The sequence below is a fragment of the Ammospiza nelsoni genome, chromosome 6 (assembly GCF_027579445.1).
Source record: "Ammospiza nelsoni isolate bAmmNel1 chromosome 6, bAmmNel1.pri, whole genome shotgun sequence".
Classification (NCBI taxonomy): domain Eukaryota; kingdom Metazoa; phylum Chordata; class Aves; order Passeriformes; family Passerellidae; genus Ammospiza; species Ammospiza nelsoni.
Window position 1 is genome coordinate 31,963,139 of NC_080638.1, and position 15,663 is coordinate 31,978,801.

Genomic DNA, 15,663 nt, shown 5'->3' on the forward strand with positions numbered 1-15,663 from the left:
AGACATGTCACTATTTTGAAAAGCATTACCAACATTAGAATGATCATATGCATCAAATGCATCAAATGAAGAACAAAGTTATCAATACACTTGTCACTTAACAAGTGTCTAGCTGAATCTTGAAAACTTATGAAGGTGGAAATTCAGCCACTGTCTTGGTACCTATTGTATGTTGTACTGCCTTCCGACTTATTTGTTTGGGCTTGCATTTGTTTTATTAATCATAATGTCCAATCTGAACTCCATAAGAAGACAGCATTTATTAGCACTGCTTTTGTTATATTGTCTGCCACTATTGAGGAGACTTTTGCAATGGGATTACACAGTCTCATATTTCACCTGGCAGCCTTAGGCTGTCCTTTCTAGCTCGTGAATGCAAACTCCAACCTGTACGTGCATATTATGCTGTATTTAAGTAATCTAAGACCCATCTGAGGTTTCCTACTGAAAAAATTGTTTGCTTTTCTTTCCTCAGAGTGATGTAATCCGCAAACCACAAGGGCAGCTGGAGCTGAATTCTTCATGCCAAATTGTCAGGGGTGAAGGGTCCCAAACATTCCAGGTAGGTGTTGCTTTTTTATCCTGCCCCTTACCATGCACTCAGCAGCTGGGTGAGTGAGCACTTAATTCAGACTGAATGGTACTGTGTGTCTCAACTGATATGACCTAACTTTATCTGGTCTCTGTTTCCTGGTACAAAACAGGCAGTTAGTCTAATTAATAATGAGGAAAGAGCTAAATTGTAACCCAAATACACCCTTTTGAAACTGAAAGAAATCTGCATTTATTTTTGTCCTGTTATACACCATAATGCTTTCCCTTTTTTTTGCAGGAGTTAGTGCTTGAAGTCTGTGGGGGAAATGATTCTTACAACAATTAAAACCAGCTAGTACTAAAGATCTTTCTGAGAGACTTCTCTCACAAGATCTCAAGCCTGACTTTACATGCCTGGAGGCATGTAAAGAAACATCTGAATAGTTGATTCCTTTTAGAAATTGACTTCTAAAATATTAGAAGTTAGCCCATAACTGGGTTCACTTTAAGTCATTATTGACTTAATTAGAAAGGCAGCATTAAAGTTTTTTTCATACTTTGAAAGGTACATGGCCTAACTTGTGAGTTACCTTTGGCCCTTATGGAACTGAAGTTGCTAAGGCCTAATACTATTAGATTTATAGCATCTTTCCTCTCAGTCACAGGGTAATGAAGGCAAAACACAATACAAAGTGAAGGCAGCAAAACCCCACATTTATGTAGTCATCTTTAAAATGAAAAACTAGCAGCAGCACTGAGAAACAAGAAAGGATGAAAGAGGACACAAAGCCACAGCAAGAAAGTTTATGGGAATTTGATTTATCTGAGTTTTGCTTTTTTCATTTGGGCTTTAAGGATTAGCATCTTTTTTCCTGCCCTCAAAAAAATCTCTCCTGAATGACCAAAAAATCTTTGAGATAAAGCAACTCAGCAGCTAAAGAGATGATTTTTAGATGTGCAGCTATGTACTTTCTCACTCATTTTCCTTCCAGCTTGTGACAGAAAAGAGAACCTACTTCTTGACAGCAGACTCTCCCAACATCCTGGAGGAATGGATTCATGTCCTGCAGAGTATCCTGAGAGTACAAGTGAGCGGTCCTGTTGGTGTTCCTCACAGTGATGCTAAACCTACTGTGAAAGGCTGGCTCACTAAGGTAAAATATTTCATACTTTATGTTTAGCTCAGAATTGACAGTGTGCCAGTTTTTTGTTTTGCACAGAAAATGTGAGCAAAAAATTAGTATTTTACTCTCTGTAAGAGTAGGGAAAGAAGGAAAAGTGGCTGTAGATTTCTGTATTTCAGAGTGAAACATTTATGTAAGTGATAAAGGATGGGACAAACAAGGCTACTGAAAGGTACTGACTGACAAGTAGTAAGTAATAACAAATATCTAGCTTATGTGTGCTTTTCTTCAGCAGAATTCACAGCGTGTCACAGTAAAAAAGTCAACACTGTTGAGTGTCACATTTAATTGTTGAGTGTCACATTTAATTGATCTTTAACTTGGTGATACAGGAGAGTTTAAAAAAAATGGCTTGTGTGGTTCTAGGTTAGCACTTAGTTCTGTCATAATAGTCTGTAGGTACATTAGTACAAAGTACAATGGCAGAAAATTCTTATTCTTTATATAATTTCCATTGATTAGTTTGACATTGCAAGTTACTGTGAATATTTTAATGTAATTATTGTCAGGTTCTAAGATGGCTAAAGACAACCTGTATCTGAAGGTTATTCATCTGCAGTAGGAAACAGCTGTCTAGACTATAATTTGACTGGTCTTTTCTTACTGAGATGAGCTGATTTGTTTTTATAATCTTTAAAAGGGCATCCTTAATATTTTATTTCAGGATACAGAAGTTAAAAGTTATTATGAATGAGTAAAACACTTCACAAAATCTTAGACCCATTCTCATAGCACTCATGTCCCATGTTCTTGGGTGGGATGTACTTGCCTGTTGTTGGAAGGGGTGCCCTGTATGTTTTGAGAGGAGCTTATATTAGCATAAAACAAAAAATATATGCAAAGTGTTAAGGGAGAGTTGAATTGAAAGTTGAAGTCCTAGAAAGGCATTCTGGCAATACTGCTGTTAATAAAAGCATGGATGTGTTTGTCCTCCTTACAGGTCAAGCACGGTCACTCTAAGCTGGTCTGGTGTGCACTGATTGGAAAAACTTTCTACTACTATCGAAATCATGAAGATAGGGTAATTCCATTTTCTCCTTTTATTCCTGGACCCTCCTTTCCCATTTCTTTTGAAGCTTTCTTTACTGTGCTTTACTGCTTCTGTGTCTCAGGTCTCTTTCTTGGTGGTACTTGTCTTCCAACAGCATCTGTTCCACAAAGAGAATCAATATTTCTGATTTTATTTTTTTAAGCTTAAATGACAGCCAACTTAAAAGGCAAGTGATTGCTCTTTCTCAGATCACTCTACATCTTGTTTCTCACTTGCTCCATTTAGTCTTGTGTAGCCTTCTGGGCAGACTTTTATACAGCAGCTGATAGATCCCACATTATCGTCATGAAAACAGATAGCATCAACATTCTGGGAAGAGGGTGGTAATCAGTGTAATGTGCTTCCATTTCTGGACACCTTGCCCAAAAGTCCATTACTTTGTCTTGGTGACATCAAACCCCAAATTTTAGAATATCAAAACAGTAATGTGACTCATATTTTGGATTAACTTCAAGAGTTAGCACAGCAGATGTCTTCTTTTTTGTCTGAATCTAACTACTTATGAAATTTTCAAAGTATTTCTTTTCCAGTATAGCAAGCAGAAAGTCTAACCAGGGTCAGAAAACAGTGGCTCAAGATACTAAGCAACTGACCCTCAAGTGCAATGGGAAGAAAGCAGCATCTTATGGGAAAAAATATTTTTATTTGCATTGTCTCATTCTAACCTGTAGATGCTCTCCCAAGAAAAATAACATTAGTGATACAATTTGTAAGTACCTTATGAAAGAAGACATTCTTTAGAAGTGCAAGATTACATTAGCTAAACATTGAATTGTTTATTCCTTCCATTTTACAGAACTGTCAGCATTTTTACTTGGCTTTTCTTTCCCAGTGTTCCTGGTCCATACTGGGAGATGAGTTACATTTATCTAATGTGCTTCTGCTCCTCACAGTGTCCTTTAGGACATCTGCCTCTGCGTGAGTCCAAGGTGGAAGAAGTAGACCGCTCCTGTGACTCTGATGAAGATTATGAAACTACTGGTGGAGGACTTCTCTCATCCCACTGTACACTGGTGATTCACCCACAGGACCAGAGTCCCACATATTTACTTATCCGCACCAAACAGGAGAAGGTATAAAAAGCAGTCATTTTTTTGGAGAGCAAGAGTCTTTTGGTAAATGGGCCATACAGGCTTAACCTGTTTGTAGAAAACAGGCCTGAATTGACCTCTCCTGTTCTCATCCTTATGCCTAGAACACCTGGCTGTACCATCTGACTGTTGCAGCTGGTAGCAGTAATGCCACAGTGGGCACATCTTATGAACAACTCATTGGAAAACTATTGGATGCAGAGGGAGACCCTAGTAAGTAAGCACCACAAACTCTTCCATGGTAGCAAAGTATAAGGAAGAATAATTTCAATTCCCAGTTTAGTACAGTCAAAGGTGAGGGAAGGGGATTCTCAGTAGTACATCATATGGTCTCTTGTTCTCAGACAAGTCCACCACATTGTCACATCATTTATCAAAGCCTCTGAAATGTCTGTAACAGTAATTCATCAAATAAAGAACTGGTGCTTTAAATTTTTTCCTGTCTTTGTTGGTCTTGATTTTCCTTTCCAGGAAATCTTGACCATACAAACATGTGCTCTTTTATTTAAATACACTCAAACACATTTGCCCTCCCATCTGTTTCTCTGTCTGCACATATAAACCTTTACACATATATCCATTCTCATCTTTGATACCTGCTTATGCATTTATGTTTATGCACCATGTTCTCAAATATGTATTAACATTTGCATTCATACCTAAACTCTTTTGTTGCACCCTCACATATTCAAGCCCCATACGTGAACCTTGCTTCCTGTTGAATACTTACACTAACAAAGACCCCCATTGCAGCCAGCTGCCCTGGCAGGGTTTGTGTCTCTGGTTTGAACACACACCTGAGCAGCTTCTCACCAGAATCCAGCTGACAGGAAGCTCTGATGTAGCAGGACTGAGGATACCAGTACTTCTTTCTGCTGATGGCTAATGCTGCTGGTGACTCCTTATCCATGGTGGGCTTTGCTGAAATCAGTGAAGTATCACCAAAGATAGTGTGGCCTAGTGCAGTGCTGCTTCCTCTGGTGCTTTGCCATCTCAGGAAGGCTCCTTGTCAACATAGACGCTATTCTCTCTCTCCTGTTTCTGACACTGCCTGTTTTTGCCCATCTGCTACCTCAGATTCTCCTCTGTGGAAGCATCCTATGTTGTGCTACAGTAAAGATGGGTTGCACACATCCCTCACTACTCTGCCATCAGAGGCTCTACAGACTGAAGCCCTGAAACTTTTTAAGGTATTTAAGGGGACATTGCATCGTTTTCAGTTATTTTGCTATGTTGATGGGGCAGTAACATTGTTTGGTCATGTTGTACAACAATTATTGTCACTGTGGGTTGCTTCAGACAGGCTTGCTGGTTCATTTAATTACAAGAGAACTGTTGGATTTTAAGTGACATTCATTCTTTGGAGATTTAACTTCTCTTGTGCAGAATCTGGGCTTAGGGGTAATACTCCTCACAGACTTTATGCTTCAAAGTTAGCTTTGTCCTTCTTTTCCTCTCCAATGGTTGGATTGAAGGAAACAGAAACAATTCATTGGAAAACTCAGTTGTCTCAGTAAGACCAGTGGTGAAGCTGCTGGAGATGCACTCTCCAAGTATAAGATCAAAAATGAGACTGGACAGTGTGAACAAGGTAAAACACAGGCATGGAAGGCAGGAAGCATATTTTCCCCTCAATTCTTTTGCTGACTTGTAAGTTCCTTAGACTGGGGGAGGTTGAGTAAATTTTCTAGTTGCCGTAACTAAGGAAGGAGGAATAGGAATTAAGTATTGACTCTCTTCCCTCCTCTCAAGGTTATTTATTCACTGTCTGTAAGTTAATAAATACATCTGGTGAACCTGGCCTGGAAAGTACCAGAGAAAAGTTGCTGTGTTTGTGACATTGACGAACTTCTGCTCTTTCACAGTCCTGTCAGCTGTTCATCAATGTTCCTGTGGAGGCATCCTCTATTGATTACCATGTGTCACTTGCCCAGACAGCACTGCAGGTGTGCTTGACACATACTGAGCTGCAGAATGAAATTTACTGTCAGCTTGTTAAACAGACCAGCTGCCGACAACCCCAGAACCACTCAGTCATTCAGGTCAGTTCCTCTTTATTTAGTGCCACTCTGCAAAAAATTTCCATTTAATTCCATGGTTTTAATTAGTAGGTATTGGACTGGTTCTCCTAAAATAGTGCTTATGCTAAAGGTGTGCTGGGGGAAAGAGAAGCTCAGCACTGATCTGCGAAGAAGAACACTAAGGATATAACTACTTGAAAAATAAACTTTAGTTTAAATGTTACTGTTTACCACTTGCAAATAGTCTATTCAGACCATATTCAGAATCAAAGTTCATAGCTAATGTTGTCTTGCTATAACTGTCACATGGTATTCATTTTGTTTTGCATTTTAGATAATCAACCGCATACAAGTCATGAATATTACTATTAAACATTAAATCTGAATCTTGCACTGTAATTGTTAGGTAAATAAATCATAAGTTACAGCATGAATGTAAATATGCAATTACAATATTCCCAGCTCAAATGAGATATTAAAATCAGGTTGAATAATAATGGATCTAATTTGAAATAAAATTTCCCAGTGCTTTTTTCATTATGATTTTCTGTTACATAGTATTAATTTAAGTCTTAATTGTTGACTCAGTTATAGTTACACTAAAATTTTCAGAAGTCAAATTTTCAGAAGTAGCCAATGATATAGAACTCCTCTCAGAGTCCAGATTGAAATACTGAAGAGCAGTCTGACCACTACTGCCTCTGAAACATCTTGAACTACACATCCACAAAGGGTCACTCCAAAAAGCACTAGTCACTGGCCATCATTTTGGCTGTAGTAGTCTGTGAAAGACAGCAGGTAAGAAGTACAGAACAAGAGTGATTTCACAGTTTTGCTTTCACAGTGCTGGCAGCTCCTGGCTTTGTGTGCTCCTCTATTTCTGCCTCAACATCACTTCCTCTGGTACATCAAACAGCACTTGCAGCGCCATGCAGACCCCAGGTAAGGACTGCAACAGCTTTTCGTTCTGCTCAGCTGACTGCCTCTTGCACCCACTGCACATAAAGAGGGGAGCAATTCTGGAACACACTCCTACAAATATATATTGAGAGGGAGATCAGGAGGTTCCCAGTAGGATAAAGCTGTGCCCCTTCAACCATTCACATTAATATGTCATTTAGATGAAGCTAGTTCACAAAACTGAGTGACCTATACTAGCAGAAGAACTTTTTGTAGATATAACTGGAGCTACACTGGGAAGTTTTTGCTTATGCAGCTACTTTATTTTATTGACAGAAAGACAGACCAAAGTAATTACTTGGAATGAATTACTTAAATTTTAGGTGATTAAATTCTGCTGTCAGGTTAGCAGGCAAAGTGACAGAACAAAAGTGAGGCATAAGACATCTCAGGGAACTGTAAAAAGTTAGGAAAAACTAACAAACCTGAAACATATGCTAGTACTGTTTTCTCTTACTTCTTTTGTGTGTAACTATGGTAACAGCAAGAAGTTGTTCTCCATTGTTCATGCTGTGCTCTTTGTTTCCATGGGGATCTTCAGTGTATCTCACTGTGTCATTACCCGGGAGGTCAGAGCCAGAGATGTTTAGTTGTCTGTTGCAAAAATACACTGTTTTAAGACAAAAGTAAAAGAGTAAAAGTAAAAAAATCCTTTCAAACAAATATTCATATTCAATTAATAAGCCTAAATCTGCCATTGAACTCAGGCTAAAAGTCTCCTGACACTGCAAAGGAAATGTGTACTCCTATCAAGTATTTAATTCTCTTAACTGTTGCCTTATATTTGCTATTTCTTCTCAAAAGCAAAAATACAGGTATTGGGCACTCCACAGTGTTCGGGTTCTCCTTCCATTTGCTAAGACAACATGTTAGGGATCTTTTGTCTAGTAGTAGGAACCATCTCTTCAAACTTGTGCAGTATCAGCTTCCAGACAGGCCCGTTTGACCCACTAGTGGAGATGTTCTGCTGTTGGAGACTGTTGAATTTCATAAGGATTTGCTGGGCTGTGTGAAACTGATTTATTACATCAGCCTCAAGCTCTCCTATGCTGATGGTCTGCCCAAAAGCACCTTTGTGAACAAATATACGTCAAGCAGAAACAAAGAGGAAATTTATTTATATGATCCAGCTATGAAGCAATTATTAGGGCTAGACAAAACCCAGAAATTACATGAAAAAGGGCTTATGTACTTTAGCTTAGATTTGGACCAGTTGCTAAATGGGATTTAGCATGGCTCCTTCTCCCTAGCTCTAGGAATACTTACCTCTCTTTGGATGGAGTAGATACAGCTGTTTGTTAAGTAGATATACTTTCCCTGTTTCGTACAGCAAGCAAGACACTAGAATGTTTACACTGCATAATGCGTATGGTCTAGATCTATTCTAGGTATTAAAAGATCTTAATTAGAAGAATTATAGATCTTAATTCTAAGTATTGTTTTTGTGAAAAGTGATTCAGCATGCATATCCAGTCTCTAAGAGAGGAGGAAAAGTGGGGCAGAGTTCTAAGTGAGAAGTCACAGGGCTCAGGAGCATCTGGAAACCAGACATAACAGCTTCTTGATGAAGCAAGATTATCTATCTGAATATTGTCTGAGTTCATTACTGGGGAGGTGAGAAATATATTGCCACAGTGAAAAGCCAGAACTCTGGACTTCCATGTTGCTTGTAGGGACTTAACTGTAATCATGTCCTGAGCCCCTGAAGACATCTTGAGTGGAATTATTTTCCCCTGGAAAGTGATAGCACTACTACAAATCCATACAAATACTTCAATTTCAGAACTTACTGAGTATGTACATTCCTAACATTTTTGTGCAAGGTGCAGTTGACCGTTCCTGCTTTGGAGACACTTTGGAGACACTTACATCTTTTAGATGCTGTTCAATGGAGTACTCTCTTCAGTAGACAGTAAATTGATCCTCTTCGTAACTATCCCTATCCTGTATTGAACTGTCAACAAATCTAAAATTGCTTGGAATCTCGGTCAAGTCTCTTGGTTGCCAGATAGGATTAATGGAAACTTACAATTTGTACAACTGTGTAAATTAATAAACACAGCTTGTAATGCATTAGTCTCACAGGATTATACAACTCAGCATTTACCAGGACTTGACACGATAGTAACTAAATTCCACTGGCATGACAGCAAGTTTGAGGGTGAATTGATCTTGACTTGACAGATACTATGCTGGCAGCAGGGTACAGAAGAGGGTATGTGTCCAGTCCACATAGAAGCAGGGAATACTCTTGTGTTTCCTAGAGATTCCATTGTCTGCCTTAGTTTTACAGATCCTTGGAGCTCAGGTTTGTGCTGTAGCTTTTCACTTGAGCTCTTAGTCTGTTGAGATGAACAGTGGATCTGCATAGAGGCATACCTTTGCTGGAGCAAAAGCCTGAGGGAGGAATGCGTTGCCATGGCATGGGAATTGAAGAGGACATGGCACTTGGAGCGTGTTTGTGGTTCTCTCCCCCTGTCTGCCTAGGAGTGAGATAGGCAAGTATGCCATCTACTGCCAGAGATCCGTAGACCGCACGGTGCAGGCTGGAGAGCGGGAAGCCAAGCCCTCCCGGATGGAGATCGTGTCCATCCTGCTGAGAAATCCCTACCACCACTCACTCCCCTTCAGCATCCCAGTGCACTTCATGAATGGAACGTACCAGGTAAGCCACCACAGCTGCCTTTCTGCTGGGACTGGAGGACTGCATCATAACCTGCCTCCTTCATGTGGGTGGGTTGCACCATGGTATTTATATGCATATCTCCAGTAGGCATACTGGGAGATAAACACTGCTTCTCCTCCTTGCTGCTTTAGCTGATTTCCCAAGAAAGTGAAAGGAATTCACTCCTCTACAGATCTTAGGAAGAAAAGGTAGCTGAGAAAAAGGGAGAAATGTTGGAAGTGTCTCAATATGGGAAAGAATGTGATACGAAGGGAGACAATACACAGATGTTGTCACTGGAGCTGGCAGTTAATCCTGAGATGCTAATCCATATGACACCACCTTCATTAGTTGTGATACCCATCAGTAGTCACAATCCTTGTATCCTCAGTTAAGTCCTCTTTCATTGCAGGTTGTAGGTTTTGATGGTTCCTCAACTGTTGATGAATTCATCCAGAGACTGAACCAGGAAACAGGAATGAGGAAGCCATCCCATATGGGATTTTCTCTGTTCACAGATGATCCTTCTGGCAGGAATTTGGAACATTGTTTGCCTGGCAGTATGAAGGTATTTATTTTTCGCCTCTGTTACCTTTAGTATACATCTTTGAAGGACTGCCAAATGATTAATAAATCTTTCTTAATTAAGTAAGATCAAATAAGCTTGGGTATTGTCTATCTAGATTCATATTCTCAGATGAGATATTAATTCCTGCACTTGGGTCGCAACAATCCCATGCAGCCCTATAGGCTGAGGGAATAGTGGATGGAAAGCTGCTGAGAGGAAAAGGACCTGAGGGTCTTGGTCAGCAGCCATCTGAACATGATCTAGCAGTGTGCCCAGGTGGCCAAGAAGGCCAATGACATCCTGGCCTGTAGCAGTGAGGCCAGCAGGAGCAGGGAACAGACTGTCTCCCTGTACTCAGCACTGGCTTTAGGGCCTTCACAATAAGAAAGACATTGAGGTGCTGGAGCAGGTCCAGAGAAGGGCAGCAAAGCTGATGAAGGTCTAGAGTCTGCTGAGGAGCAGCTGAAGGAGCTGAGGTTCTTTAGCCGGGAGAAAAGGAGGCTCAGGGGGATCTTATTGCTCTCTACAACTGCCTGGAAGGAGGCTGTAGCCAGGTGGGAGTTGGTTTCTTCTCCCAAGTGACAAATGACAGGACAAGAGGAAGCAGCCCAGAGTTGCACCAGGGGAGGTTTAGAATGCCTATTAGGCAAAATTACTTTGCTGAAAGAGTTTCTCAAGCATTGGAACAGGCTGCCCAGGGAAGTAGTAGAGTCACTGCCCCTGGAGGTATTTAAAAGATCTGTAGATGTGTCACTTGGGGACATGGTTTAGTGATAGGCTTGGTAGTGCTGGTTTGGTGATTAGGCTTGCTGATCTTAAAGGTCTTTTTCAAACTAAATGACTCTATAATTAGCTAGCCTAATCTAATATAGTTCTTAATAGAAAGATCTATTTTAGTAGGTTATAAATTGGTCAATTTTTAAAAAGTCTAACTCAAATTTTAGTACATATTAAAGTTTAATTTGTCTTCACTACAAAATTGAAACATGACTGAGCTAGGCCAGCATGATCAGATATCACAACTGACATCAAATGTGACACTCCTAATTGAGACAGAATTGTTAGGCTGTGAATCTTTTGGCATGTCTGTATAAATTCCATCTGTTGAATTATGAAGTATCTCCTTGCTGTCTCCAGATAACTCAGGCCTTCATTGTTGATAAGCATACAGAGGGGAGAAAGCGTGACTGAGTATGGCCTCACTGTAAGAGTGTTGTGCCCTAGATCAGGGGAAAAAGAAAGACAATAAAGTGTTAGCACCTGTGACTTTCATATGGAGATTTTTACCCATGCTGCAGCTGAATGACTGCCTTAACTGAGCAGGCTGGCTGCCATGAATGAGACCCATCAGATTTTGGTACAAATCTGTGAGAATAATTTGTAATACAGCATTAATGGAGGAATAGTTGTAGTGCAACTTTGAAGAGGTCCTGATAACTGTAGGGAACTTAAACAATCAATTTTACACAGTGTAAAATTTCACATTAAACAACAGAGGAAGAAGACACCAATAACTTGGAAGTAGATGGTTTGAAAGAAAACTACCACAATTATATCATTTGTTTTCATGGCCTGATATAGATCAGGTAATCTGGAGCTTTGCTGGTAATTGGACCATCTCTGGAGAGATGAAGCATCAGAGTAAACAAAGGAGCTTGAGACGATCAAAGGTGGCATCGCTTTGCCTTGGCAAGTAAATAATAACCAGTAAATCTCAGTAGCTTAAGAGAGGTTTAGAGATCTGATTATGTATTTCATGTGGCTTCTTAAGTTCACATTCCTTTCATTGAGATGCCATCAAAAGAGAAGTAGGGGCCTTCATTAGACCACTTGAAAAAGAGCTAGAATAACCAGGAGAAGCTGAATGGAAGAAAAAAACAAACAGAAACCATGTTATTATGAAAAATGTCTGAGTTACAAAGTTGGACTCTAGGACCAAACGTTCCCAAAATTTGGACATACACATCCAAAGGTTTGGTGCAGCCATGCACATTCTGCTGCTGTTCAGAGGACATTAGTGCTTTAGTTTGGCTCAAGAGGGGACTGTGGAAGTAAACCTACCAATCATTCCTATTAGCCATGCTTTGACTTACATTAAGGAGTAATCTGAGAGCATGAAATTGATTCTTTTTGCATGAAACATGAACTGGAAGATGTTATCCAGCATAGTAGAGGACTTTCAGGTCACTCAGTCGGACTACTAGTGTGGGCATGGAGACTTAGGAACAGGAGTTTCTCTGGGCAGATCTGTTCCTCCTGAGCTTTGCTACTTGCTAATGTGGGCATAGCCACGAGAATTACTACCAGACCAGAATTCATGTGTGCCCCTGCAAGTTAGAGCTGGAGTTTTCAGTTGGAATGCTTTTGTTTTTACATACTGTGCAATAGAAAAAGGAATGTGTTTTGTCACTTTGATCTGTGTTTATGCTGATCCAGTCTGTCTCTTTATCTTCTGTGTTTCACAATATTTTATTCACTTACTTTCCCCTCAAGCCTTGGCCATATATTTCACCTAAGTTTGTGTCTCCTCTCTCCTTGATATTTTTAAAAGATCTGTGATGTCATTTCCAAATGGGAACAAGCCTTAAAAGAATTGCATCCTGGGAAATATGAAGGTGGCACAAGAATTGTAAAGTTGACCTACAAGAACAGGTACTGTTCTCTGTTGGGTGGTCTTACTACTGCTGTTAATTAAACATATATCTGTGTAAATGTCCAGTAATTTATAGTATCATTGGTACCAAAACTATTTTAGCTAAGATGCAGTTAAATTCTACAGGAGATGTGATGGGTTTTGTCTATTGCATTTACAAAAGCAAATGGCCTAGGGGTAAAACCCAAACCACTTTGCAATAGCAGAATAGACTTTAAAATAGTTAACAACTACCTGTAGCACGAAAAGGCATCCTTGGCACAATTTCATTTGCCTAGATCCTAAAACACAGTTGAAGAATGTGTGTTAGGTGAGAGGAAGAGAGACCTAGAGGAAAAATCACTAGTGAAAAGAAGTATGCCACTCCTTGCAGTTAAGTGAACATTCACAAAGATGAAAAAGATACAAGAACGATGTTCTAAATCATATGAGCTGTAGAAGAGATATGTAGTAGCAGTGTCCAGACTTTATAAAGAAAGAAAAATAAGATGATGAAAGATGGTAGAGAAGGGAAGTAAAAGACAAAGATCTAAATGAAAAATTGGAACAAGCTAATCACTTATAATAGAGGTAGGAATTCTGAATTACAGTAAACCAAGAGCTGTATGAGAACAAGGAATGAATTCTCTTTGCAGGTGAAACAAAGGCTGCCCCAAAACTGAACAGAGAGTTCAATATTGAACATATGAAGATTTTGTTGACTGTAACGTTGGAAACAAATTTCTGTCAACTTTGTTAGTTGGTATAATAGAGCTGAAAGTAGAAGTTATTGCTTTTGACCCAGAAGGTTGTATTTGTTTCAGGAGTGAAATTTTGCAGTATTATTTTGTTGAGCTGGAATGTGCATAGGCTAGACAGCAAGGATGTTTTGATATGGTCTTTCCAAGGCTGGACTGTTCTAACACCAAGGACTCTGATAAGACATTTGTAAGGTCAATATGGTCCTAAGAGTGTAGTTAATCTCAAAGAGACATAAAAATAAATAAACCGATCCACTGGAATGAATATCTCGTGTAGTGGAATTTATAGCCATAGATGCAGCTTGAAATTAATCTATGAATTGATTGCTGTGGCCTCTAAGTATGAGGAGTGGTTCTGGGAAGCATTCCTCAAACTGGTGTCTTCAACCCCAACTAGTAATCTTGCTATACCACTTCAAAAAAATTCCAAGTGTCGATGGAATACAAAACAATAGGATGCTTTGATTTACTAGCATGTTTCCTTGAACAAAGTCTGCTAATTGGGTCTCCTATGTCCTGCTGAAGCATACTGAGGCATTTTTTAATAAGCCTTCAGTGTAAGTGGTCAAGTCCAAGCTGGCAAGTCTACAAGGCTGCCTCGGAGAAGCTTATACATGTAGAGCGGAGGTGGTTCTCTTTTCTGTGATAAGCAGAGAAGGCCATAATTTAAATATTGCCTATCTGTGCTTGATTGGGATGAATGGACACTGACTTATCTGTGTTTAATAAGGGTTCGCTGTCTAGAAGTGGCTGGCTTAGTGAATTCAAATAGCTTCCTAAGCTAGAATGCATGTTTTGAGCCTCCTTGCTCAAGTCTTGTTCATAAGGGAAGCACCTCAGCTTCCAAATCTGTCCAGTACCCCCTCAGTGAAAAAAAAAACAAACCACACTTTTATTTTGCCTCACCTTGATTTAAGTTCCCAGCTGTACTTTCTGTTCACAGTATCTTTTTACCTTCACAATCCTCCCTATTTTTTAGACTGTATTTCCGGAGCCAGGCCAAAGGTGAGACAGACCGTGAGCGGTTGCTGCTGGCCTTCCAAGTGAGCAATGAAATAGCCAATGGAAGGTTTCCTGTTAATAAGGAATTAGCTCTGGAAATGGTGGCTCTAATGGCTCAGGTGAGTATGGCAGAAATCCTCTCTTTTGCCCTCCTTCCTCTGTACACTATGTCTGAATAAGCAGCTCCCTTTTACATCAAAGACACATCAAACATGCAGTGTGATGTGTCAAGCAAACACACCGTCAGATGTACCATGATAGACACATTATAGTAGTATACCTATAGCTGTAGGGAAATTTGCTTTAGCTGTGCCTCTCCTTTCCTTCTCAAGAAAAATATTGGAAAAAACAGAGTGAGGCTGAACCATCACTGGACCTGCTCCAATTAGTACCTTAGTAGAGATATGGAAATAGTACCACCACTAGAATTCCATTAATAGTAAAAAATTCCCCTCTTACACTGCCAATACCCTCTTACTCAGGAGGAGCATCTTCTAAGATCCTCTATTAGGTCTCCAGGCTTGCATTTAGTATTTTACCACATAAAACCCACATTGTGGGTTGTGGGCATGATAAGCAGTATAACAGTTTTTTACTGACCTGAAACTGTGTTGTATTTGTTAAAACAGTGTAAACTGAGGTAAAGAAGTGGGGGATGTGGTCCAAACTATTTACAAATATGCTGTTCTTTTAATTGGCCAATTGAGAATAAATCCCCAAAGCCTGGTAGTTTATACGGATGTGTGTCCTCACAACACATACCTGGCTGAGATCGTGTTCCACTCTCTTGGATCAGTAGGTAATTCCTTGGGCAGTCATGTCCTCAGTGGTTGCTCTTTTGTATGCAGTTGCTCTGGTTAATGCTGTAGACAACATTCCCCAGCTGTGTCTGTTTGCATGCCTAATAAACACAGTAGTTATCAGTATGGGAATTCATGGAATGTTCTACTACATTAAGAACCTCATAGTTCTGTTGCACTATAAACTATAATGTTGCCTTAGGTGGAATATGGGGATTTGGATCGACCAGGATCTTCAAGTCCTGGGGGACCATCACAATTGAAAATGCAGCATCTTCTCCACCAGGTTTTAGATAAATTCTACCCCAAACACTACAAGCAAAACATTACTCCTGAACAATTCAGGTAAGCTGTTGATTCTTCAATACTTTGTACTGAAATCAGCTTTTACTTG

General features: G+C 39.8%; 1 protein-coding gene across 1 annotated transcript in view; it reads left to right on the plus strand.

Annotated features, from left to right (window-relative positions):
• PLEKHH1 (pleckstrin homology, MyTH4 and FERM domain containing H1) overlaps positions 1–15,663 on the plus strand; it is a 54,067-nt gene that overhangs the window by 32,128 nt on the left and 6,276 nt on the right. Inside the window, exons 13-25 of the mRNA XM_059475053.1 lie at positions 476–562; positions 1,527–1,688; positions 2,659–2,739; positions 3,663–3,842; positions 3,965–4,073; positions 4,938–5,050; positions 5,726–5,902; positions 6,726–6,823; positions 9,329–9,506; positions 9,919–10,074; positions 12,626–12,726; positions 14,447–14,588; positions 15,472–15,614. Coding sequence (XP_059331036.1) covers positions 476–562; positions 1,527–1,688; positions 2,659–2,739; positions 3,663–3,842; positions 3,965–4,073; positions 4,938–5,050; positions 5,726–5,902; positions 6,726–6,823; positions 9,329–9,506; positions 9,919–10,074; positions 12,626–12,726; positions 14,447–14,588; positions 15,472–15,614 — 1,727 coding nt within the window. The remainder of the gene's footprint in view (positions 1–475; positions 563–1,526; positions 1,689–2,658; positions 2,740–3,662; positions 3,843–3,964; positions 4,074–4,937; positions 5,051–5,725; positions 5,903–6,725; positions 6,824–9,328; positions 9,507–9,918; positions 10,075–12,625; positions 12,727–14,446; positions 14,589–15,471; positions 15,615–15,663) is intronic.